Raw genomic sequence first — 26,804 nt, 5'->3', positions numbered from 1 at the left:
ACTATGGATATGTAATTATTTGGTAAGTATATATAAAAATTTATTTTATCATAAAAATGTAATTTTTATGATTTTATCTCATGTATCTAGATTGTGTATATTGTATTGTCTACTTTGTATATGGCCCTGAGCTGAAATATTATTATGATTATTATGGTTCCAACTTATGCTGAATTTCAACTTAAACTTACAACAAGCCATAGGAACGGGTCTCTGTCGTAACTCGGGAACTGCCTGTATGTGTCTTGGGCATAAATGTATATCTAGCTGTTTCATGTCCCACTTGAACCTCTCCTTGCTGTGCAGGCTAGGTAAAATTTGTCAAGGATAGTGGGTAACCGCTAATCAGTTCTGGTTGATGGTGGGTCAGGTGCTCTGCCTGCCATACACTCATTGACCAGGCACCTGAAACCACTGTCTCTGCCCCTGCAATATCATACCAGGCTACAAGGGTCCTGATGGAGCCTGGAAGGTGTTGAAGTCTCTATGGCCAACTCTAAGGTTAGCCAAAGAACCTTTTTTAGCTACTCACTTGTACTCTTGGTTTCAGCCAGTGCTTCTTTTGCTGCTGCCACTGGTGACCCTTCTGTAACTATGGACCTGTCTATTGCTGTTCTGACTGTTAGACAGTACCATCAGGAACTTCCCATGATGATTGTGTCTTCCACTGCTCTAGAGGACTGGATGCAGGCCATGATAGCGGTGCCTTAAAACTCCAGGTTGGCATCTCTGTCTTCTCCCTCTTCAACCTTGATTTCTACCTTGTCCACTTCCTCCTCTTCCCAGTCGCTTGACTGAGGAGAGGTAGGAAGAACTCTCAAAATTCTTTTCCTCTAAAGAGGTTCCAATGAACTTCACTTGGGTGCCACTCTTTCTTGGAGAGGGGTGACAGACGTTGCTCCCTTGTTTGGGACCAACATCCTGGGAGATATAACAGCTTTTTATATAAATAACATACCAAGTAATTACTTAGCTATCGTTTGTCTGTAGGTGACAAGGTCCTGCCCACTATCCGGGACTTAGAGGAACAACTTAGCAGAGAGCTCAATTCATTTCCCGCCGGCTTCTGATCAACATCGGGAGTTTTTCCGTAGCTGCTTCATTGCTTTTCAGAAAGTTATTTACCTGATCTTGGTGAATTATTCAGAATTTGTTGTTGTTGTGGCTTTCAGTCATTGGTGGATTGAATTTTTTGGTTAACTTTAGGATTGCTTTAGTTAACATGTCGGATTCCAGTTCATCCAGTATTCACTTCTGTTCTGAGGGTTTTAAAACTAGGTTAACCAAGTTTTATTACAATTCTCATACTAAATGCACTAAATATAGGGGCAAGAATGTAGTAAGGATAATACTTGCATAGTGTCAGGATTGGGAGGATAAAAAATGGAAACCCTTAAATCTCATCTAGAAAAACTTGAAAGAGATAGGGGTGAGAATAAGGCCAGCACAGAATCTACTCCTTTTGCTAGTGTAGGGGATGATAGAGCTGTTACACTCCTCCAATTCCTCGTTTCTCTCATTCTAAGTCCTCCTACTTTACCACCTAAACCTGATCCAGGTTCCCATGATTCCGCTCTCCACTCCATTGCCAGCCTCGAATCAAGGTTCAATCAGAAGTTTGGATTATTATCCAATACCACCATGAGATTGGGTCTACTATTAGATCTCTAATGGGGAAAATGTGCATGGTGGCAGTGCAGTGAGAAGTGACAGTGTTGTGAATGTTGAGGAGGTGGCTGTCCGTCCCACCAGTGCTCCTAGACGAAGGTCCCTGTCCCCCTCCCCTGTACTGGGGAGAAGACAAACTGGAGTTCCAAGGGAGGCTGGTGGAGGTTTGCCCACAGGCAGTTGCCCCCTCTGTCGGGCCTGTCGTTCATTCCCAGGCTTCGACTAAACGCCATTGTAAAGGCATTCCAGTGCATCAGCTTTCCTCAGATTCGGAAGCTTCCAGCCCAGACAAGAAGCACCCATATCACTACCCTGCCTCATTGTGCCCACTCAAGAGACATGCAGAGCTTGGCGATGCCTCTCGTCTGTCAGTCAAGAGGTACAGGGAGGTTAGCCCGCAACCTTCCTGTAGCTTTCAGGACCAGTTCGCTTCTCCAGCTCACCCTCGTCATTTGTTGGGAGACAGTCCTGAGCGTTTTAAGCACCCAAAGTGCCCAACTTCTTCCGAATGCCCAGTGCCCGCCAGCTCATGCCAGACTTCCACTTTTGAGCGCCCAGCACCAATCCTGAGCTCTCGTCACCAACGGCTGAGCACCCATCCACTTCTTCTGGGCGCCCGGCGCCTTCCTCTCATCAGCCACTGTCATCATCAGTTCAGAAAGATTCATTAGCCCCACTTCAGCGTCAGTTGACGGAGTTTATGGGTTTCTCGAAGAAAACCTCCACAGTTCCCGAAACCAAATGTCACCTATCTCTTCAGAGGAGGAGGAGGTTGTTCGTTCAGGATACGGTCCCCTCTTCAGCACATTGGTCTCTCTTGAGATTTCTCCTGGATAGCTTTCCAGATTTCTTTTTTCCTGCTGCTCCAACTTCTCCAGCTTCTACCTTCCTTATGAGGAAGCAGTTGTCTGAAAGTACCAAGTGGCCTAAACTAGTTCTTTCCTCTTCCTCGAGGAAGTCTCTCCGAGAGGTACATGACTGGCTGGCCTCTAAGAGAGAGCAGGGCAAAGCAACATTCACTTTTCCGCACAGCAAGCTAATGGAGATAAGTTACTCGTTCTACGCCACCAGGGAAGCTCCTTCCTTGTGAGTCTCTGCCTCCTCCCAGGATGACTTCTCTGGTCAGTGGATTCGGCTTGTAGAACAGCCTTTTGTACAGCTAAGATAATGTTTTCTTCCCCTGAACTTGATCACCTTATCAAGAACATTTGTAAGGTTCTCAAGATTTTTAGCTTTCTCGATTGGGCTGTCGGGTGCTACTGTAGTGAGAAAGATCGAGGATGGTCCAGATCTCGCTGAAGACTTTGCCTCTGATTGGCTGGGGGTTCTTTCGTGTGCCAACAGCAGTTAGAGACGGCTCTTCAGAACTCACCTCTCTCTTTTCAATGGGTGTGCTAAAAAAGAGGGAGCTCTGGTGTTTTTTCACCTCGAAAGGAGTCTTGCCGACACGGAAGTCAGCTCTACTTTTTGCTCCTTTGGCTAAGTCTCACCTTTTTCCGTCTGCAAGTCACAGTGAAGAAGATTCTTTCAGACTTGCAGGAGAAGTCTACAACCGACCTGTTAGCACAGTCCACTAGGCATCTGAGGGAATCTATTCCTTCCACGTCGAGATCGTTCTTCCCCTTTCAGCCTCAGCCCTTAAGTGGGGGGAAAGCTAGAACCAAGCCTAGACCTAGATCAAACTTGCGACCTCCTATGAAGTCCATTAAGAAGTCTTCATTCAAAGCCAACCCCAAGAAATGGGAAGTTAGTCTTCCACGCCCAAGTAGGAGCTAGACTTCTACTTTTTTGGAAGGAATGGGACCAGAACCTTGAATAGTCCAGGTTCTCAAGGAGGGCTACGCCATTCCTTTCATGAAAGCTCCTCCCTTAGTAACATCACCAATCGCCTTGACAGCGTATTCAGAAGGTTCCACAAAGTTTTTGGCCCTCTCTCAGGAAGTCAAATCCCTAATCATCAAGGGAGCAGTGGAAGAGGTACTAGATTGCCACTCAGAAGGCTTTTACAATCACCTTTTCGTGGTTCCAAAGGCCTTGGGGGGCTGGGGGCTTGTTTTGGATGTCAACACCCTGAATGCATTCGTCCTGAAGACGAATTTCCATGTGGAGACAGTTTGCTCAGTCATGTCTTCAGTTCAGCAGGGGGGACTGGATGGTCACGCTGGATATACAAGATGCGTATTTTCATATCCCTGTTCATCCAGACTCACAGAAATTTCTATGCTTCGTCTTTCAGGGCAGAGTACTACAGTTTTGGGCCCTGTGCTTCGGCTTGTCGACAGCACCACAAGTATTCACACAAATTCTTGCTTCTCTAGGGAATTTGCTTCACCTTCTGGGAACCAACATCAACGTGTACCTGGACAATTGGTTTCTCTGCTCCTCATCAGAGGAGAAGTGCGCAGAGGACTTGAGAAGAACTCTTCACTTGACGCAGGAGTTAGGCAGTATCATAAACAAGAAGAAATCCCTTACGACACTGACTCAGGAGATTCCCTGTTTAGGGATGATCCTGAATTCTCGGACTTTTCGGGGTTTTCTGTCACCCAAAAAAGTCGGCATCTGTCTTCAGACTGTCAGTCAGTCCCTTGCACTTCCTTCCTGCTCAGCAGTGCAGCGGTTGAGTCTCCTAGGTACCCTGGCTTCAGTAGAGCAGTTTGTGAGACTGGGCAGACTGCACATGAGACCCCTGCAGTTTTTCCTGAAAGCAAACTGGTGCAGAAAGACTCAACCAGACTCTTTCATCTTCCCGATAACGTCTGATACCAGAGTGGATCTCCAGTGGTGGTCTTGCAAAGAAAGACTTCAGGAAGGGAAGTCTCTCCTTCCAGTGAGCCCTGACCTTCAGTTTTATTCAGACGCCTCCACCTAGGCTGGGCTGCTCTCCTGGATGGACGAGAAGTCTCCGGAACATGGACAGTGTTGCAACGGAAGTCTCACATCAGTGTAAAGGAACTAAGAGCTGTTCACCTGGACCTTCAGGCCTTCTCGAACCTAGTCCGCAGCAAGAAGTAGTAGTGCATGCGGACAACACCACTGCACTTTATTGTATTCGCAAACGGGGCCACTCACTCCTCTCTGTACGAGACGGCGAGGGATCTTCTTATGTTGGCAGAGGAGAATCAAGTTATTCTTGTTACCTGGTTCATTCAAGGGAGAATGAACGTTATTGCGGACGAGCTTAGCCACCTCAAACAGGTCCTTCTGACTGAATGGATCTTAGACCCATTAGTCTGCAGCAATCTGTGGAGACTATGGGGCAGACCCACTGTAGATCTCTTCTCAATTTCAAAAAATCACCGCCCTCCACTCTTTTGCTCTCTGGTCCCGGATCCTTGAGCATGGGCGACAGATGCCATGCTCCTGGACTGGACAGGCCTAGATGTGTACACCTTCCCTCCCTTCGGGATGATCGGGAGGTAATCAACAAGTTATTGACGCATCAGAGAACTTCCATGACCCCAGTTGCTCCCTTTTGGCCGAACAAGGAATGGTTTCCAGATCTGATTCGGCTGCTGGTGGATTATCCAAGGCTCATTCCACAAAAACGGTCGCTGCTCGGACAACCCACTTCCTCCGATTCCACAAAGGGTTGTCCGCTCTGGCCTTGATAGGCTTCAGTTTGTCAGGTGCCTCATCAGAGCAAAATGCTTTTCGCAACAGGCTGCAGAGGCGTTTTGCGAGGTACAGACGAATGTCTTTTACAAAGCTCTACCAATCCAGCCACAATAATGTCTCTTCTTCGAGACATCTATACAACAAATAGCTGATTTTTTTACTATTCCTGAAGTCTGTCAGGAAATTATTGACCTCTACCATCAAAGAGTATAGGTCGATGCTCAGCTCAGTTTTTAAACACAGAGGAATGTATCTGTCTTCTAATCAAGACATTAGTGACTTCATCAAATCCTTTAAGGCGACTAAGCTAGAAAGTTCTTCCAGCGTCTCTTGGAACTGAGACATTGGTACTGAAATGGCTTTCAGGCCCTCAGTTCGAACCATTCCGTTCTGTCTCACTTAGGAATCTCACCAAGAAGACACTTATTTTAGTGGTTCTTGCTACTGCCAAGCGTATTAGTGAGTTACAGGCGATAGACAAGAGAGTAGGTTTTGCGCAAGGAGACGCAGTCTGCTCACTTTCTCTTGGTTTCCTTGCTAAAAGCGAGGACCCATCCATGCCCAGGCCTCGATCCTTCGTTATCAAGAATCTCATGGAGGTCTTAGGACGTGAGGATGAAGAGAGGCTTCTTTGTCCAGCGAGGTGTCTCAGGTTCTGCCTTCACAGGACGGAAAAGATTAGAGGACCTTCAAGCAACCTCTGGTGCTCTGTAAGAAGCCTGGTTCATCTGCTCTCAAAAAATGCCATTTCCTTTTTTCTGAGAGAGTTGATATCAGAAGCACACTGTCAGATCCAGGAAGAAGCCTTTCCTATAGTTAAGGTTAAATAAGGCTTACAAAATTAGGGCACTCACAATTTCCCTGGCATTTAGACATAGCTTGTCTCTTTCTACGATCTTGCAGTTGACGTTCTGGAGATGCAAATCCATCTTCTCCTCACATTACCTCAAGGAAATAGAGACTGTGTTTGAAAATTATAACACTTTAGGACTTTTATCCATGGCTGGCATGGTGTTGGGAGAGGAAGCATAGGGAACTCTCTGTTCCTTTGCTGTCCACTCCCCTGACTTAAGGTTTTGAGTCTATGGTTTGGGTTGTGGTTTTAATTCTGTGGTGTAGGTGATAGTGTTGATCTTTTGTATTCTGGTCTATGCCCAGGGCAAGGGCATCTTTTAAACTTTGTCAGCACACGGTGTACTTCCTCTGCTGCAAAGTTCCCACTAATGTAGGGGCAACCCTTGGCTACACTGCCACACCCACTACAGGTTGAGAGAAGTGCCGACCAGAGGCAGTACCTACCTGCAGCAGCTCTCTCAACAGGTGAGGAAACAACAAATAGTATTTAATGTTAGCAACCTTTCTATTCAAATTCATTACTTACTTAACGCTTTGGAGTAGAATATGTCCATGCTCTTTCCCGCCTCCTACCCATGTGGAATCAGTTATATAATTACTTGGTAAGTTACTTATATAAAAATGACATTTTCATGATAAAGGTATATATACTTACCAGTAATTACATGATCGGAGCCTACCCTCCTCCCCTCGCATGGACATTAGAGCATGAAACAAATTGAGCTCTCTGCTAAGTTGTTCCTCTTAGTCCTGGATAGTGGGTGGGACCTTGTCACCTACACACAAACAATAGAAGCGCTGCCGCACGAATTTTTAATTTTTAAGCTACTGTAGGTTAGGAACCAATAGCAATGTGATTGCTTGATAAGTATATATAAAACTTTATTTTATCATAAAAATGTCATTTTTTACAAACCACCTCATGATTGATGACCTGTTTCCTCTGTGATCTTGAACTTTCCTGGTTCCTTGAAATAGAGTAAAGATGATCACTGGTGTGGTTGGCACTATCTGTATGTACAGAGCACTAGGATTGGGTTGTCAAGGCCATCTACTGATGGGGGACACTGGGGAGAGAACAATATTCAATCAGATACCAAAAACAAAACTACATAAAAAGATACACAAGGTCACATTCTTACCAAAACTTATAAAAGTAAATTAGGTATGACCTAACATTCTAATTCAGTTCTACTGCCTTACAGTAAAAGGCTCTAAATTTAAGTAAAATATGTGAGACATATTTCACCAAATTGCTGGTAACAATGTTCAGAGGTTATTCAAAGAAAAAATATGAAGATATTTGGCTGACATGGTAAGAATGAGACAGTGAAGCCAGAAAAGAAAGAATATACATAGTAATTGAAGAAATAGCCTCAATCTTTAACAATGGGGTATATATTGAATTCCCTGCAGAAGTATGGATGAACCAAAGAAATCTGACCCTATAAGAACACATGATTTCAAGATTTTTGGGAGTAAAGCCAGCAACCTATTGCATGCATGAAGGATGCACAGGGAATGAGTTAACTACCACTATTACTAATAGAGAATCTGCCCAAAGGGTTATTTTTTTGTGTCTAGGGAGATCCTGACTGCAGAATTAGGCACATGTAAACTCATGGAGTTAGGTTAAACAACCGTGCTTATGTTGCACAAAGCAAGTTTTTTTTTCTCATAGACTCATTAATCATAGAATAAGTACCCCTCCTCACTTGCCTGCACTCATGGTTTTAGAATAAGTACCCTCCTCCCTTGCCTGCACTCATGGTTTTAGTTTAAGTACTCTCCTCCCTTGCCTGCACTCATGGTTTTAGTTTAAGTACTCTCCTCTCTTGCCTGCACTCATGGTTTTTATCAATATTTTACACACACACTGAAAGGAAAGCATATGTTATACCATACACAGAACTAAGCATGAGCTTTAGAGGCTTGTCAGTCATGTCTAAAATGCATTTGGTGGGACTAGGATATCCACATCCATGGAAATAAGGCAGTATATTTGTTACAACCCCCCACCGGGGTATAGGGCCCTACCTGAAGTCCGGTTTGCATTCCCGTAGTTTGCAGTTGAGAAGTTCCTCTCTCTCTCTCTCTCTCTCTCTCTCTCTCTCTCTCTCTCTCTCTCTCTCTCTCTCTCTCTCTCTCTCTCTCTCTCTCTATTCTGTCTAAGGTGTATAAATCAAACCCTAAACTACAAAAATAGATTATTTTGCAAACCTGACATAATACCATAGTAGTTTAAATGGAAATAAGCAAAAAAAAAAAAAAAAAAAAAAAAGGCGGGTTATTAAACCCATACTTCAAAAATAAAATGAAACCGAAATCTCTTTCCCCATCAGTGTCACTAATTATTTAATTTTAAATCCAACAGGTCTGTTAATCAGTAATTCAGTTAAGACAGATGTCTGAACAGTATTTCACTCTGTTTCCCAGGATTGTGACCTTTATCCATGATCCATATGTCAAACAACAAAACACTCTGTTACCCAATATACAGTAATACTAAGTGGGATAATTCCCATAACATTAGAACAAGAGTCATTCACCAGAAAATTGGAAATAATAAAGAAAACCCACAAACATAAATAAGATAATAAAATACATGCCAGGGCGTAAAATGTCAATCAGCTTACCTCTTCATCAGGTGACAGTGAGCTTGCACTGATTGCATCTCTCACACTAGGCTTCTATTGCCTTAATGACTCATATTTTTACAAAAGCTCACAAACTTTGTCTCACTGGCCCCTCCCACAAACACAAATGAACATATAACTTCTCATAGACATTCCTCAAAATCCAGACCTGTAACCAAATATTTTTTCTAGAATTTTCTGTGCTGATTCCATTTCTGCTCCACATGATCTGTTTCCATGGGCCTTTGAGCAGATTAACATCAGTGAGCTCTCACCAGGATTGCTAGGTTGCCCCACCCAGCACTGAGTTTGAAAGCTTTCAATTATTTGTTCTTTTGCCCTAAACGACCTCTACACCGTGTGGCATGTAGTTTTGTTCATAATAGATTATTACAGGGTTTGTATGGAAAGACTTGTTTTGTGTAATAAAACTTTTTACATTTTATATTCTTCAGCATATGAACCACAATGAGTTATTCAAGTCATTTGTGTAGAATATTGATGGAAGTTTGAGAAAGCAACTGCAGTTTTGAAATCCTACTGAAAATATAAGAAAATAATTCAGGTTACTTCAAGATTATTAGTGAACCAAGAAGATTATAGGAACAGATATTTGTATTTTATTAAGTGATTTTGTTTTCTTTTTAGAGCTACATCTGCCAAATGGACAAATCTTGGGTTGCTCCAATCTTCACGCTGTTACAAATCTTACAGTGATTGGTGCTGGGTGGACCAAAGCCGTATACAAGTACAGTATTCAGTTTCACATCTTTGTCAAAGCTTCAAGGATCATGTATTCTTCCTATTTTGCTGTAAATCAGAACATGTTTAACCAGTTTCAGTTAACATTCAGTTTTTAAAAAAGTTTTGTCATAAAAACTCATTACTTATCATTAGCCCACATTTATTGTCTTCAGATTCCCCAGACACGCTAGTATAACAGTCAGTATCCTAGTGTCTGTATTTGTGGATTCTTGGGTCCACAGTAGGTAACTGCCTCTCTTTTCATGTAGTCTAGACTGCTAACTGCGAGAAGTCGGTAGGGCTTGGTTGTAGGAACTTTTTGTTAAAGTAATGAGTTTGTATAAAAATTAATTTTGTTTTGAAAGAATTAGATTCATTAAATAAAAAATTCATGACTTAAAATGATCCTAAATTGCATTTGAAGTAGAAAGTATGAAGCTGCTGAATCCATCAGAACTGGCTGATTGTGATCTTTAGGATCTGTTAGAGAGCTCCTGGGGATGACTTCAGCAACTGAACTCAAGGCTCTGTAAGAAATAGGAGGAAACCTTGTTAATGACAGAAATTAAGACATTTGTAGATTTAGATCCATTGAGTAATGTTGAAAAGAACTAAACTTACAAATTTTACAAGACGTAATGCAGAATGACCCTAGAGACTAGATCCCAAAGAATGCCATATTGAAGCATAAGAAAAGGGCCCAGATAAAGAGACTGATGCGTCTACCAAATCCAAAGCCTCAAAATGAAGCAGGTAATGCTTTTCCTGCAGCTGCTAATGGTCTTAGTAAGTATAAATATAACGAATGTGAGATACAGTAACACTTTGAACTTACACGAGGTTAGGTTCCAGAATCCCTCGCGCAAGTCGAAGATTCGTGTAAGTTTGGTACAGTCACCAAAAATGCTAATAAATGCTTACTTCTAGAGTTTAAACACTAAATATGACCCTAATCATCCTCTCAAATTATTAAGCTAACTTGTAAATGAAATTAAAGTTACTATAATTTCATTTAAAACTTAATACATTACCCTTAAGAAAAGAAATAATTGGTTGAGTAAAAATTGAGTACTACTACTATGTACGTAATGTATGTGCTAATGCTACCCCTAATTCATGAGATGCCATTTTCTTGTAAACTTCATATGTCACAGTCATAACAAAGGTACAATTCAATAAAATAAAGAAAACGTGCTTAATGTTCGAGGGTAGTAAGGTAAAATTCAATCAGTCAGTCAAAGAGAGAGAGAGAGATGGGTATGTCCTTACGTTGAGAGAGTGAAATTATTTATGAGTCATTGCGGAGATAGACTAATGAGAGAGAGAGAGAGAGAGAGAGATATGAGGTTTGTCCTTACCTAAAATATCAAGAGTTAAATTATTTATGAATTATTATGGAGACAGAAAGGATAACATGAGAAGTTACTCTTAGGTTAGATATCAAAAGATGGAAATTCATGATTTATAAAGGAAAAAGAAAGAAAGAAAGAGAGAGAGAGATTTCAGTACGTACAAATCCTTTGACATACTATGGGCAACGCTCCCCTTCTTGTCATATATATCAAGCCTGACACAAAAGATCTGGGTATGATATGTACTTGTTTGAAATTTCATATAGTTTGCTATACAAATGCAAAAAATGCATGGCAAATATGAAATCAGATTAATAACAAAATAATGTCATGTTTATATATGTATAAAAATTTCTCTCTTATCTCAGAGAGAGAGAGAGAGACAAAAATACAACTCATACATCAAAGCAAATACATATTAAAGTGGTATGAGAGAGAGAGAGAGAATGTTTACATCACAGCTATTTTGTGATTTTGATTGATTTTACTGTATTTTAACTAAAATATGCCAGTAGCATATAGTATTTATGTACAAAATAAAAACAATACAAATTTTACACATAAAAGTATGAAAAGTTACATAATACTTCAAAAATTAAACATAAACACTTCTGCAAGGTTCTCGAGGATTTGGCAGATGACGCGTGTCTGAAAAAATTGCGTATGCCAATTAGTTATGTTCCAGTGAAAAGTTCCTGTGTCTGAATTCGCGCAACTCGAATCGTGTAAGATGGAGGTATTACTGGGTAAGTTCACATGTTGTCTGGCATCTCCAAGTCTTGCTAGTGAAACTTAGTAAGCATCAAGGTTCCATTTAAAAAGAACAAAAGTAGAGAATGCTTGATCTCCGAGACAAATACCTTAACTTGTGCTGCTTTGCCATGTGTCTCATTACCATATGCCATTAAGGTACTTTCCTGAGTATGTTAGAAATTCTTTCCCCAGCCTTTGCTTCTTGGAACATCCTGTAGAGAGGAGTGGTCTGAATGTACTTTTTGTGGATTATTTGGCCTTTTGAATATAAAAATGAATAGCTCTAACTTGGCAAAGTAGAATTTTCTCTTCATTTTAGGCATGGGCTGGGGAAGATGAAATGGCAAAGGGCACAATGGACTGTCCCTAGTTACTTGGGGTTTATGTCTTTCCCACAAAGTTAGATGCTAAGACAAACCTGTGGAATTATGATAAAGATGAATAAACTAGAAGAAAGACTGTCCTCAGTGTGTGATCTTGAGGAGAAGCCTGGTCTGACAGTTTGTAGGGAGACTTAACAATGCCTTTTGAAACCAACAAAACGTTCCATTTAGGAGACTTGGTTGTCTACTGAGGTACATCCCTCTCAAAATGTTGATGTAGCCTTCTATCATGTCCATTCTCAAATATACTGTATGGTTCATGTAGTCATTTCCAAATTGGACTGCTAGTTCACCTGGGGACCTAAGTGCCATCATAACTAGGGAAGGTGATGAATATCTTAACAGAGTTGTGTAGGTGATGATATCAACACAAGCCTGTCCTGTAAGTATCAACTGAGCCTTTTACTATTCTTGAGCTGTTACTTTGCTACTCATGCAAGAGTTCTGGTAAAAACTCAAGATCAGTATGAATAGTCCAAAACAGAGTGCTCTGAACTAGATGACCATCCCTACCTGAAGAGTAGACAAAATTTCTTAGAGGCGGGATGAACTGGAACATGGCAGGAGGCATCCTAGAGATTTGTGGAACCCAGGAAGTCTCCCTCCCTAATGGAGTGCTGGACAGAATCCACAGTCTCCATCCTGCAAAAGGATGGAGACTGGGGATAACTTGTTCAGCAGGGCAAGGATGATTATGGAGTGCTATCCCTTTTTTCCCATAGAAGGCAGAAATGGATGGATGCACAATCCTGAAGAGTTGTGTAATACCTTCACTGCATGCTTTGACAACATTGACTATTGGTTTTGACACTGAACCAGATAGCTGCAATGTGAGTTGGTGATCATGACTTCAGGAAGGAAAGTCAGTAACCCTCCCTGATGACATATGTTGCCCAGAGCTCAGTTCTTATCTGTCACCAAGCCTTCCATAAACTTCAGGAGACAAGCCACACAGGCAGAAGAGATGCTAGTGGAGAGAAATCTACTCCACCTTTTTGGCTGGAGACCTGATGTTGTAACAAGTGATACTGCATAGCTGAAAATGTGATTGCTCTGTTATTGCTGGCGATGTTCTTGCTAGGGTAAAAGATAGGACCTTTTAGCCAAAGTGCCTGGAGTTTTCTGCTGTTTACTTCTGGGATAAGAAAACTGGCTTGACTGCTGGTAGTTTCTTCTGTTCCTCCAAGCTTATGTCTTGTACAGGGTTATTCAGTAGCTGCAGATCCTCCTTAGTTCCTCATGACTACCCTGACTGCAGCAGAGTTCAGCTTGTCCAAAATCTCATTTATTGTCCTCCAGGAGCAGGTAAGGGTCCATGATGTTTTTCAGGTAGAGGTCCTTCCATTCAGGTAAGGATACAAAGAAAAACTTTTCCATTGCTATATTCCTGTTAAGGACAATGTTGGTTAGCATGTTGATTATCATATAAAGAGGAAGGACAGGCTCACACAAGCTGCCAACCTCTTGGCATTGGTGATAAACTGTCAATCTTGGCCTCCAACAATGAAGTCCTGATGGCACCAAGACCCTCTCCTGACAGGTGTCCATGGTAAGGAACTCCCAGAACAAATGCCCATTGGTATCCACTGTTTTTGGAGGGAATGTAACCAGAGGAAAAAAGGAAGCAGGTCTTGATACCTGAGGGATTTGTCATTTTTAGGTGGAACATCCTCTCATCATATTATCATATTAAACTTCATCAGTCTCTGATCAAGAAGAGAGGAAAGATGAGGAGAAATCATTAGATTTTCATAGTCCTCGCCAGAACCCTTTGTTGCATCTGGCAATTGATATCTGAAGAGATGTCCGAATTAGAGTTGGCCATTTGAAGGTCCAAAGCTAAAGAAAAGTTTTCCAAAGCTGAATCTGCCTTAGGTTCTGCTACCGAAACCACCTTTTCTCATTTCTGCTGTCTTTGCATATTGAAAATGCCACAGATCCAGTCTAGGGTCTTGGCAAAGGAGGCTTAATCCTGCTAGGCCATGGGGTGACCCTCTGGAATGTTATTCAGATCTTTGAAATGGATTTGTACTGGGTTCCTTTCACACTGGGCTGGAGTGCCCACTTTCTTGGCCCAAAGGCTCAGTATAGTAGAAAGATTACACTGTGAATGTGGACAACCTCAGCACAAGAGAATAAGTTTTTCATTCAGAGTGGTTGCTTCACCTCAATAATTGCAGAGTTCTGTAGCAACTTTGGGGTATTTCCTCTGTGAATCTGCATGCTATGAGTCTCAGAAGCTACCAGTCTGCTTCTTTGCATAACTTGAACCAGGAGCTTAGAGGATAGATGCCTTGATGCACTCCTGGGAAAACCTGGAAGTCAAAGTTTTATCCCCCTTTGATCCCATCCAGAAAGCCCTAGACAGGCTATGAGCCTCCAAGAACTTGAGGATGATGCAAGTACAGTAGCTCTAATTAAGCCACAATAAGAATGGTTTTACTGATCTTTTATCCCTTTTGACACACTCCAAGAGGAATATCTGGTTGCAAGACATCTCTTTGTCAATCATGCTTTGAAAGCTTCCACATTTAGTGACTATCCAGCATTATCTCAGAAATAAAGGGTTTATGGCTTAAGCCACGAAGGGTACCTGCAGACCATGTAGGCCTTCTGCCCTCAGTCTCTATGAATTGGATTGGAACCAGTTCTTTACAGTAGTTGGGTCAGTGGGAGGTATGTTGTAAAAGCCACCAAGTCTTCTTATAGGTGTCATAAGGCATTTTCTATCTTGGTTACTTCTGAAGTCTTGTAGGCTAGATGTGAACAGTTCAGTGGAGTTGAAGAGACTGCAAGGGTTTCCAGAAAGATTCCTCGCAAATTGTCCAAACTTTGCAACTGGGGTCTGTCACTGGTTTAGAAGAATCTTTCTAGACCTTTTGCAGAGGGTTCCCTAAGGGATCTCATACTGAAGATGGATTTTTACTAGTTTTATCATCTTTGAAATAAGTTGGTAAAATTCATGCACTCTCTAATAAGGTCACATGTACTGAAGGATAAGGCTCAGTAAAAATTATCTTTTTCACAGGCTTTGTGACAAAGGCATGAACTTCATGTGGTCAGGACCAGTCCACTGTCTTTTGCCATCTCTTTGCTCTCTTCTCACTCTAGAGACAAGGAGGATCATATTTACCCAGTTAAAGCTGTCTTCCATTATCTTCATAGAACTAGAATCAAATATTATCCTGTCACTGTCCAAGGTTTAGATACAATTCTCTTCTTCAAAAATGAAGCTCTGTTGGACCTACATTGCATCATCATTATCTCTGGGACATGCATCAGCTTGGATCTTACCACCTAAGTTATGATTGGGTCTACAGTATATATGAATGGTGGGCATGCAGTGAGATAAATCTTATTTTTTTCATTGAGACTCATTACTCTTATAACTAGTTCCCTCCTCCAAACTCTGCTGTCTTGCAGTTATGTTCCATTGATATGAAAAAGGAGGTTTGGGACCAGGTGGCTCATACATAGATCTACCAGCAATCTCCTGTTTATTAAATAAAAGACTACTTGGTATGGAACATTGGAAGACCACAAATGTAGGATGCATATGAGTGATGGGCTTCAATGGGAAAATTTTTATTTAAATCTAAATAGTTGTGAGGACATGTTGAAATCAGCAAACTGCAAATCTGTAGGTCTTGTTCCCCTGTTGTGACATGTAGATCTATTGTATATACTTTTCATTTGCTCTATAGATTTTTAGTGTGGAGAGCGATAAGAAGAGATTTTAGTCTGTAGTATATTTTAATAACAAGTTAATGCTTGCTTTTGTATGGTTAAGGATGCTGTTTTCTTTCCATTGGCTTCTGTAACTTTTGCAAACCTGTTTGCTTGCATACTAATAGAGATTATGGTTTGGATGTCTTGGTAGGATTTTTATTTGGGATGAATCTTACTGACCCAATAGGGGAGTCGTCATTCAAACAGAAGTCTTAGCTGGAATATTGCTTCTTTGAGTGAAATGAACAACATGATGCTGGTTCGATAGTTCATTCTGCAGAAGGGCCAATGTTTTTGGCAATAAGGGATTCTGAAAGAACACACTACCTACATAGCGGACAATACATCCGCAATTTCAACAGTTGCTGTGGGATTATAGGAGCTCTCAAATGTAGATTTAATAGCATGCAGATGAACAGGAATAATCAGTCTATTACTATTCTTTTGAGGGCCCTCAGACTTGAAGAGTGGACATGTTTCTTTAAGTTTGGTCTGATTCAGACTCAAATGCCTTCCATCTTTATATACTCTAAGGAAGTATTGAACAGATTTCAAGCACAAGAATTGCTCAATGATACCTGTAGAGTCCTAGTAGCCTTAGAGCAAATGATTTTCAAACTCTAGCTCTATTGGTAGATGTGTCTCTTATTCTTTCATTAAGGAGAAATAGAATCAAACTACCAAATTCCATGCACTTCCACTAACTTCTGCATCTCACGCTTAACCGCTTGCAGATGCTCAACCGTCTCCTCCCAGTAAGAGGATCTCCAAGGTATCAAGGGTTTTGTCCTTAATCAAGTGGAAAACGACCGTTGCCTTGCATCAGAAGCAATGGTTTGTGTATTGCTCGGGGTGCCATTCTAGAGGAATTTTCAGCACCTGCACCCAGGGCCTGTAGACATCAAAGTTTCTCTGCTTTCTTAGATATAGTAAGAGTTTTTCACTGTATGCTTTCAAGGTTACTGTTCCATGCTTTCCTCAGTATTGCATCATGTGCAGTTAGATGTGGCTGATGATCAGCACCTTAAGGTGTTGAGATCAGTTGAGATTGAAGCCCATACAACTCAGTATCAATCACTCTGGAATTTAGATGCGGATCCTTTTGAGCCTCTGGAATGAGTTCCATTGAAGTACGTATTTACTATGAAGCTCTCTTTTATTTAGCACTATCAGCAGTTGAAAGAATATACATTTATTGCAAGCACTCTCCTTAAGGCTGTTGTAAAGGGAATGCTATTTTATCGTTTTGCCTTAGAGCTGAGAATGATGTTAAGGCTAAGTTTTTCCGAGAACTGTAAGAATTCCAATTTCACTTCTTTGGTTGGGAAGAAGGAAACACTTCACTGTCCTGTTGGGACAATTAAAACTTACCTTACCCTTAAGCCTGGAAGAGGCAACGTTATCCTTTTGTTTTGTGATTTTAGAAAACCTAGAACATCTTTGTCAAAGGTTAGCTCGGTCTTTGTCAAAGGTTAGGCTCGGAACAGGCAAAGTTGACCTTTTTTTTTTTTTTTGTGATTTTAGAAAATCTAGTGTTGTCATCAAAGGTTAACCCTGGAAGAGTCAAAGGTAACCTTTCGTTTGTGGTTTAAAATACCTAGAAAATCTTTGTCAAAGGTTAAGCAGGAGGAGGCAGAGTTAACTTTTGTTTTGTGATTTTAGAAAACCTAGTGTCTTTTGTCAAAGGTTAAGCCTGGAAGAGGAAAAGTTAACAAAACCTAGAATGTCTTTGTCAAAGAACATGAGGTTTCTGTAATGTATTTGATTAGGTTAGCGCATGAGAACTAGCTACATACCTTTTCCCTGTATTGAAGGTAAACATTCGTAATGTGAGAGCTGTTGCAACTTAATTTAGTTTTATGACAATTTGTTGCTTAAGCATGATACTAATGCTGCACAGTAGAAGTGCAGTTTGGTTTTTGCTGCTCACCACCTTAAGTATGCAGAATTGTGTTAGAAAATAGTCAGCCCTTAGTCCGCAACTAGTAGTGGATAAAGTCTTCTTGAACTGAAGAAAGCGCAATCTTTTAGGTGTTTTGTTTTAAATCCCCGGGTTTTGATATTTAGGGGGGCATGAAGGTACATATGTTTTATAGGAGTTTACCTGTATATCATAAAGGTATGTATTTTTAGTGACTGTTGTTTTGTAGGGCATTTGGACCCAGTCACAGGTGTCCCCTCACACCACTTCTTTTTCATTCTGGCTGAAGTGAAGCGGTTTTCCCCACAAGGCTGCTCTTTGCTGCACATGTATGAAAGCCTTGCTCCCTGAATAGAATCCAACATCTGGTGGCAGTAAGATCCAGAAAGGATTCCAGATCTGGTAAGAATGTTTTGGTTTTCATGCAAGAAACCTTTAGCTCGATTGGCTGAGCTGATTTTGTCTAGCTGCACTACCCACCATCCTCTTCTCAATGTGGGAATCACCTATCTTTAACAGTAGGTAAGATTCATCCCAAATAATATAAATTTTCATAATAAGGTTTATTGTTTGGATACTTACCTACTGTTAAAGTAGCCCCCACCCAGCCTCCCCACAACTTAGTAGGCTGTCAAGGAGAATTCTGACAAGAGTTAAAACATTTGAAACACACCTGGTGGAGAACAAGACAGTCATCCGGGCAGCCATTCGATCTTTTGTTTGAATGCCGACTTGCCTTGGCCCGTAGACTTAAGCTACCTTTAACGGTAGGTAAGTATCCAAATAATAAATTTTGTTATGAAAATTTATATTATTTCCTCAGGATATCTTTACAGGGTGTCTATTCACAAAAAAAAAAAAAATATGTAAGTACTATATGACAACATTTCCTTCGGGTATGTCACATAGTGCCACAGTGTACTTTGTGAGTCATGTCATGCCTGACTTTTTAGTGCATTTCTGAATACAATTTCTTTCAATCATAATAGGAGCCAAGAAGAGATGTATTAGAAATATATAAAACTATATGCACAATGAGAATTGAAAAGACAAAAGGAATTGGAACAAAATGCAAGAGTCCCTTGGAGATATGTCATGAATGTCAGTCACCCAAGAGGAAACCAAGCAGGGAGCACATTTCTTTTTACCCAATTATTTTGTAAATTTCAGGGGATGTTTCTTATATGAAGAAATTCCTTTACTGCAAAAATCAGCTTTCTCCCTATCAAAGTTTCATATTTATTACAAAATAAGCAAAAAAATTTTCTGCTGTTTTCTCAAAACTTATATTTTAAAGAAGTAAACCAACATACCTCGAATAAGACAACAAAATGCAGTGAAACTTTCACAGCATGTAATATAACTATACAGTAAACCCCCCGTATTCGTGGTCTCTGTTCACGGACTCACCTATTCGCGAATTTCTCTGGAATGTATATACACATTATTTGCGGAAAATTCACCCATTCGCGGTATTTTTCACTGAGAAATATTCACTAATTACTGTATTTTCATATCATTTTCATGACTAAATGCACTTTTTGTGATAAAACTATTAAAATACTCAGGTATAAGCATTTATAGAGTTTTTTTTTGTGTTTAAACTATCAGAATAGGCAGTTCTTAGTGTTTTTAGAGGGGTTTCAAGTATTTGCGGATTTTAGCTATTCGCGGGGGAGTGCGGTATGCATCCCCCGCAAATACGGGAGGTTTTACTGTATAGCTTTGGCCTTTCATAAGGGAAGTTTGTTTTTGATTACAAATTTTTTTATGTATACTGTATTATGAAAAATAAGATTGGTTTTTTCAGATGCAAAATTGATAAACTTAGCAATCAGATTTTTATTATTTCCTTAAGCAGATATTTTCAGTACAGTAGACCCCCCTGTATTCGCAGGGGATGCGTACCGCAACCCCCCCAACCCGCTAATGGCTAAAATCCGCGAATATTTAAAACCCCTCTAAAAACACTTAGAACTGCCTATTTTGATAGTTTAAACACAAAAAAACCCCTCTAGAAATGCTTATACCTGAGTATTTTAATAGTTTTATCACAAAAAGTGCAATTAGTCATGAAAATGATATGAAAATACAGTAATTAGTGAATATTTCTAAGTGAAAAATATTGCGAATGGGCGAATTTTCCACGAATAATGGGTAGATACATTCCACAGAGAAATCCATGAATACGTGAGTCCGCGAATAGTGGGACCACGAATATGGGGGGTTTACTGCATTAGTTGTTCGTGGCAGTGGCACGCCCCTTAAACATATTGCAGGACTGACCATCCTCACTATTTATGATTGTTGCTCTGTTTTGAAGGTGTCAGAATTATGAATGAAAGCTATTACCTTGTGGGGAATAACTGGACAAAAACAATCCTTTGGAACAGGTATTAGTTGCAATAACAACCAATCAGTGAAACTCATTCATTGAATATGCACTTCCATGTTAGGGAATTTTTGTCAGTTGTATCACAGCATTTGCATTATTTTAAGTTGCTGCTGTTACAGTATTTGCTGCCCGATAAGTAGAGCTACTGGAAATTAAAAGTTCTCAGTCGTATTTTAATAATGAGTGATTGTGTTCAAAGATATTAGGAAATGAATAAAAAATTTAATTAAATAGACTCCAGGGCGAGTATGAGAGTTAACATTGATTAAGAAATTAATTCTAATACTTTATTACAGTATGCAACTGAGAATTTGTGAGTTATCACGGCATGAATGGAGATCAAGAATGTCTGAAAGACATGTCATACACTTTTATGTAATGCCATTGCTAACAAGGATTTCCTTTTTCAGAGCATATTACAAAGATCGATGGGTGGCTATAAAAACAGTGCACACTGGAGGCCATGATATGACAAATTGCCATACAGATGTGAGTGTCTGCTATCAACAGTGTGCTTCAAAGATTCTTAAGGAGAGTTTACTCCTCCAACAACTTGCTCATTCAAATGTGGTAAAGGTAAAGTGATTGAATTTTGTATATTTAACATTATTGAACACAGTTTGTTAATTAACTCTTTGAGGAAAGGGTGCACTCAACATCTGTCTGTGCCAGAACACTCACCCTTCACTGACCGAGCAAAAATGCTTAGTACTAATTTTATTTGATCACTCCATGTTATGTTATGTTATACTTCATGCTATGATAATGAATTTGGTGTCATTTGAAAGCTAAATGACACCAAAAAAATCAGTGTCATGAGTAAAATGTAGTCATGATGAAAAGATTTTTCTAACATTTTAAAAAAATATATTCAATGCCTCTCATATATTTTGTGTATTCTTTTATGGCCATAGGACATCGTACAACCATAGTCTGCAAATGAGAAGTGCCTCTCTTCATCACCCTTTTTTTTTTGTGAACAAATTCCTCTGTCTCTGCAACTCTAGGTTATAAATCTAGGTAATAACTTTGTGTCCATCCAACAGAGAATGAAGGCGTTTCCTCTCCTCTAGTATTGCAAAGTACTACAATAACGATTTCTGTGTCCAAGTTGCCTGTGGGCCCCACACATGAGTCTTTATGTGCCACTGCAGTGTACTCCATGATCATATAGCTCTTCAGTCAAGCCTACAGAATCATAATAACTATCCATGAGCAAATGATACCCTGTATTTATGTATAGCTGCATAAGCTGAAGCACGATGTTATGTAACGATTAACGATAAATAAAATCAAGGACATATCCAATGTCTGATTCACATAACATATAAAATTTTATTCCATATTATCAGTCTTTTTTGGATTGTATACTTGAATGACATCCAAAGAGGTTTTTTCAGGCACATACTTACTGCAACTTAATTTTTCTCATAAATTCGAGCTCTGTATGCAATAACACAAGCCTGTCGCTATCTGCTGGTATAGCTAACCAATTCCTCTCATGAAAATATTACATTAATTGTTTGAAACAGCTGAAAGTCTTCAGCAAAGCACACCCAGATTAATAGAACTTATTTTTGGCCCAATACATGTGCTTTCGTGGTAATTTCATAAAGCCCATAGAAATTGAAATGCAAATATAACAGGCAGTCCCAGGTTTAGGACGGGTTCTGTTTTGAGGCTGCTTTGCAAGCCGAAAATCGTCAAAGATCGTAAGAAAATCTTACTTTTAATCCTTTGGGTGTTTTGAAAATGATGCAACCTGCATTTTTATTGAGTTTTTCATTAAAAAAAAAATTCAAATTTTGACCATTCTGCCAATTTGGAGCAATATTTAGTCCATCAGATTGGCGTCGTAACCCCAGAACTGCATTGTAACCCGGGAAATAATTTTTGATGAATATTTGTTCCGACATGATATACAAACCATTGGTCCTTTGCGTTAGGAATTACTTACAGAGAAGCTGGACATGGCCGTTAAACTCTTGAACAAGGTGGTAGGCAGTAACTGCCATCAGGTAGGCAGGGATACCCGCCTGCCCGGATGTAAATGTTCTAGTTTGCTTTCGGCCGTCATGCATTGCAGACGTGTTTTCTGATCTCTTTGCCTGACTGTTGTTAAGCTCTTTATTATCCCGGTGGGATCTTTCCGTATTTTTGTGTATATATTACGTTTGTTTGATATTAAAACAAACCCATGATTTGTGATAAACTTGCATAAGCCGCCATTCCCCTGCATCTGTGTCTTGGTTTGACCTTTTAAGACGCCATCTTCCAAGCCTGCTGCTCAGAAGTGAGGATCCTTTCCTCCATGTGCCAGCAGGAGCCAGGCTCCTCCATTACTGGGAGAGGTGGAGCACAAGAGGAACAGAGGAGTGGATTGTGTCAGTGTTGAAACAGGGCGACTCCATCCCATTCAGGAAGAAGCCCCCATTAGCCAACACGCCTATCACGTTGACTGCCTACTTGGTAGGATCCGAAAAGTATTCGGCCCTCTCTGCCGAAGTGTCAGCCCTCCTCGAGAAGACAGCCATCGAGGAAGTCGAAGAAGTCCAGTTAGACGGTTTTTACAACCGTCTCTTCGTAGTCCCCAAGGCATCAGGGGGTTGGAGGCCAGCACTGGATGTAAGCGCCTTGAATTTTTTTGTCAAAAAGACGAAATTCATAATGGAAACAAATCACTCGGTCATGGCATCCATTCACCAGGGCGACTGGATAACTACTATAGACATGCAAGATGCCTATTTCCACATTCCTATGCATCTGGAATCCAGGAAATATCTACATTTTGTGTTCCGCAACAGAGTGTACCAGTTTCGGGCCTTATGCTTCGGCCTTTTGACCGCTCCGCAAGTGTTCACCTGATTCCTTGCTCCACTCTCCAAGTGGCTTCATCTGATGGAGATAAACATCTCCTCTTCTTAGACGATTGGCTCCTTCAGTCGCCGTTGAAGGAGAGGTGCATGGAGGACCTTTGGAAGACCTTTTGTTTATCAGAAGAGTTGGGTCTGCTAATCAACCGTCAAAGGTCCCAGCTGGTTCCATCACAGACAATTCTCTATTTGGGGATGATGATAAACTCTCAGAGTTTTCAGGTTTTCCGTCACCCAAAAGTTAGTTCAGTCTTGCCTGAAGAAAGTCAATGAGTTCCTTGCCCGCCAAACCTGTTTGGCGAACCAATGGATAAGCCTTCTAGGTACCTTTGCCTCCATGGAGCAATTTGTTTCCCTAGGAAGGCTACATATGAGAACTCTTCAGTTTTATCTGTGGGCCAGCCAGCTGGGACAGGAAAGCTCATCCAGACACATTCGTCTTCCCGATATCTCATGAAATCAAGAAGGATCTCCAGTGGTGGAAGTCAGAAGGCAGGCTTTCAGAAGGGAAGTCCATTCTTCCTTTGAACTCCAACCTAGACTTCTGTGCAGACGCGTCAGATCTGGGTTGGGAAACGCTTCTAGGCACCCAAGAAGTGTCAGGAACTTGGTCCCAGGAGCAGATTCACTGGCATGTCAACCTCAAGGAGCTGACGGCAATTTGGCTGGGATTTCAGCATTTTGCTTCAGTAGTCCTCAATCAAGTAGTGACTGTACACTCAGACAATACTACGGCCCTGACGTATATAAAGCAGCAAGGGGGTCTCATTCGTTCTCCCTTTGCCAAGCAGCGAGAACCCTCCTTTTATGGTAAGATCACAACCAGACCAAGTTGGTGACGCGGTTCATCCAGGGCAAGCTCAATGTCCTTGTGGACAGGTTGAGCCGTCACAGTCAGGTGCTCCCCACAAAGTGGACTCTTGATCTGCAGGTGTGGGAAGATCTGTGGAAGCTGTGGGGGAGACCTCTTATAGATCTGTTGCGATGTCCAAGAGCCATCATCTACCAGTCTTTTGCTCTGCAGTACCAGACCCTCTAGCATGGGCAACGGATGCCATGCTACAAGACTGGTCGAACAAGGATCTCTACGCCTTCCCACCATTCTGCATGATATGAGAAGTCCTCGACAAGTTCTGCAACTACATGAACGTCACGATGACACTCTAGTGGCCCCATTCTGGCCGCAACAGGAATGGTTCCCGGATCTCCTCAAGCTGCTGACGGACTTCCCGAGGTTGTTACCACAGCAACCAAGTCTGCTCAGACAACCCCACTTCAGGCAGTTCCACCAAGGATTGTCCACTCTGGCCCTGACAGGATTCAGATTGTCAGGAAACTCCTCAGACAGAAGGGGTTTTCAAGAGCAACTTCAGAGGCTATTGCCAAGTGTAGGTGCTCCTCTTCTGACAAAGCATATCAAGCCAGGTGGACAATCTTCAGAGCCTGGTGTAGAAGACATGACATCTCATCCTCTAAGACATCTGTAGCAGACATTGTCGAATTTCTCCTGTACTTGAGGACTTCTAGGGGCCTGTCCTCTACGATCAGAGGATACAGGGCTATGCTGAGGTCAGTGTTTCGCCACAGAGGTATGGATATCTCTGCTAATCAAGACCTGTCCAATCTCACAAAATCCTTCGATACCTCTTGGAAATCTGGATGTAGTTTTAAAGGGCTCTTCAGACCCCCTTTGAGCCTCTTTGTTCTGCTTTATTATGAGATCTTACCAGGAAGACCCTCTGTCTTGTGACGTTAATGACCACCAAAAGGGTCAGTGAAGTACATGCCTGGGCTTTTTAGCAAAGAATGAAGACCCAACCAAGCCCTGGCCTCGTTCCTTCACTATTAAAAGCCTGATGGAAATACTAGGCCCAGATGAGGAGGAGAGAGTTCTGTGCCCAGTGAGAGAACTGAAGTACTACTTGCACAGAATGGAAAAGATTCGAGGACCTACGAGTAATTTGTGGTGCTCAGTTATGAATCCGTCTCATGCCCTATCAAAGAACAGCTTGTCTTTCTTCTTGAAGGATCTGATCTCTGAGGCCCATTCTCAGCTTGGAGAAGAGGCTTTAACATCCATCAAAGCTAAAGCTCAAGATCAGAGCTGCCATCACGTCTTAGCCTTCAAGCACAACCTGTCTCTATTATCAATTCTTCAAGTGGCTTACTGGAGGTGCAAGTCTATCTTCGTGATGTGGAAACTACTTTTGAAAATTGTAGTGCTTTAGGACCATTATCCGTGACTGGCATGGTGTTGGGGGAGGAAGCGTAGGAAGCCTTTCTTCCTTCCTTTTCTCTTCACCTTGAACTTGGGTGTTGAGTCGTAAGGGGAGCCTGGGGGTACTGTGTACCTGGGGACCCACCAGTCTTAGCTTTAATGGGTGGATGGTGTTTTTATATTTTGTGGTGTAGGTGATGCCTGTGTTCATTGATTCTGGTCATTTGGTTGGCCTCTTGTATACTTTGTTAGTCACTGGGTTCATCCCTTGCTGCAAAGTACCCACTCATGTAGAAGTGTGTCTGGCCAACTCGCCTTACCCAACAAGGTTAAGATGAGCGCCGACCAGAGGCAGTATCTACCTTCAGCAGCTCTCTTACCAGGTAAGGAATGACAAGCATTGTGCCAATGCTAATTTTGCTGTCCTCTAACTCATTATCATCCATACTGTTTTGGGGTATAGTTACATATATAAAAATGACATTTTTGTGATAAAATAAAGTTTTATATATGCTTACCAGGTAATTAGGAATCAAGCCCTCCCTCCTCCCCTCATATGGAAAGAAGGGCAAAAAAACAAGTGAATCATGCTGTTGAAATCGCTCCTCTCTTACCCCAAAAGTGGGCCGGGACTAGTCACCTACACTGACACTAGCGCTACCACAAATTTCAAAATTTTTAAGCTGCTGGTGAGTGAAAGTATAAACAATGTAATTACTTGGTAAGTATATATAAAACTTTATTTTATTATAAAAATGTAATTTTACCAGGATCACAGAATTACATCTGTATACTTACATGCAGCTGATCAGAGATGATGGAAATGCCATCCTAAGCTCAATCAAGGTCCTCTTACTCAAGTGCTAAAGAGATCTTGCAGTCTTGGATGTTCCAGGCTTTTTTCATTTTGATCAAGGCATCTTACCAGGTGATTTTAAAGAATGCAGTATCATTATTTTGGCTTATGTCCGCTGTTCAAGTTGCTGAAGCATTTTGTATGAGATGTCATTTTGCCTTTGTTAAATCTTGTCTTAGGGGTGTAAATCTTATCTTAGTGAATGTGAGTATATTCTTGGTGGGATTAATGGTAGCATGTGGTTTTATAACCCGTGTCCCACTTCATATTTTGAGTAAATTGATGCTATTTAATCATTTCATTTACAGTCTTGATCAGAGCTCTCCATCTGGAAGGATGTGGTAGAGCTTCAGAGACTGTTCCCTTTCAGAGACTGTTCCCTTTAGGTTTGCCATATGAATCTAGCTTTTTATGTAACTAGGCATGCTTCATGCCCTCCTCCCAGTATTAAAAAAGTTTATTGATTTTAATTACCTTCTAGGACCAAAAGATGAATAAACGCTACTTTTGTCGTATCATAAACAGAAAACTTGTTTACTAAAACCATAGTCTGTTGGGGCATTGCCAAGAGTGGACTGTGTGGTCTGGTTAAACTACCTTGGAACAAAGAATGCACAATAGTATGTACGTTAGTGATACCATGATTATTTTTATATCTGAGTCAGTTAACTCAAAAGTTTAGCAAAAATTTCAAAACACTAGAGATTCTCATTCAGTTGCCAGTTACTATTTTTTTTTGCGGTCAAATTATTAGACTCGAAAACCAAAATGGTTTCCCAATGGATGTCCAAAATTGCAATTAG

General features: G+C 41.0%; 1 protein-coding gene across 3 annotated transcripts in view; it reads left to right on the top strand.

Annotated features, from left to right (window-relative positions):
• LOC136851631 (extracellular tyrosine-protein kinase PKDCC-like) overlaps positions 1-26,804 on the top strand; it is a 108,656-nt gene that overhangs the window by 19,710 nt on the left and 62,142 nt on the right. For all 3 annotated transcript variants that reach the window (XM_067126023.1, XM_067126024.1, XM_067126022.1), the window contains 2 exons: positions 9,426-9,525; positions 20,465-20,630. In XM_067126023.1, coding sequence (XP_066982124.1) covers positions 9,426-9,525; positions 20,465-20,630 — 266 coding nt within the window. The remainder of the gene's footprint in view (positions 1-9,425; positions 9,526-20,464; positions 20,631-26,804) is intronic.

This window comes from Macrobrachium rosenbergii, chromosome 23 (genome assembly GCF_040412425.1).
Source record: "Macrobrachium rosenbergii isolate ZJJX-2024 chromosome 23, ASM4041242v1, whole genome shotgun sequence".
Lineage (NCBI taxonomy): Eukaryota > Metazoa > Arthropoda > Malacostraca > Decapoda > Palaemonidae > Macrobrachium > Macrobrachium rosenbergii.
The sequence above is the reverse complement of the archived record's forward strand: the minus strand, read 5'-3'. Positions and strand labels throughout refer to the sequence as shown.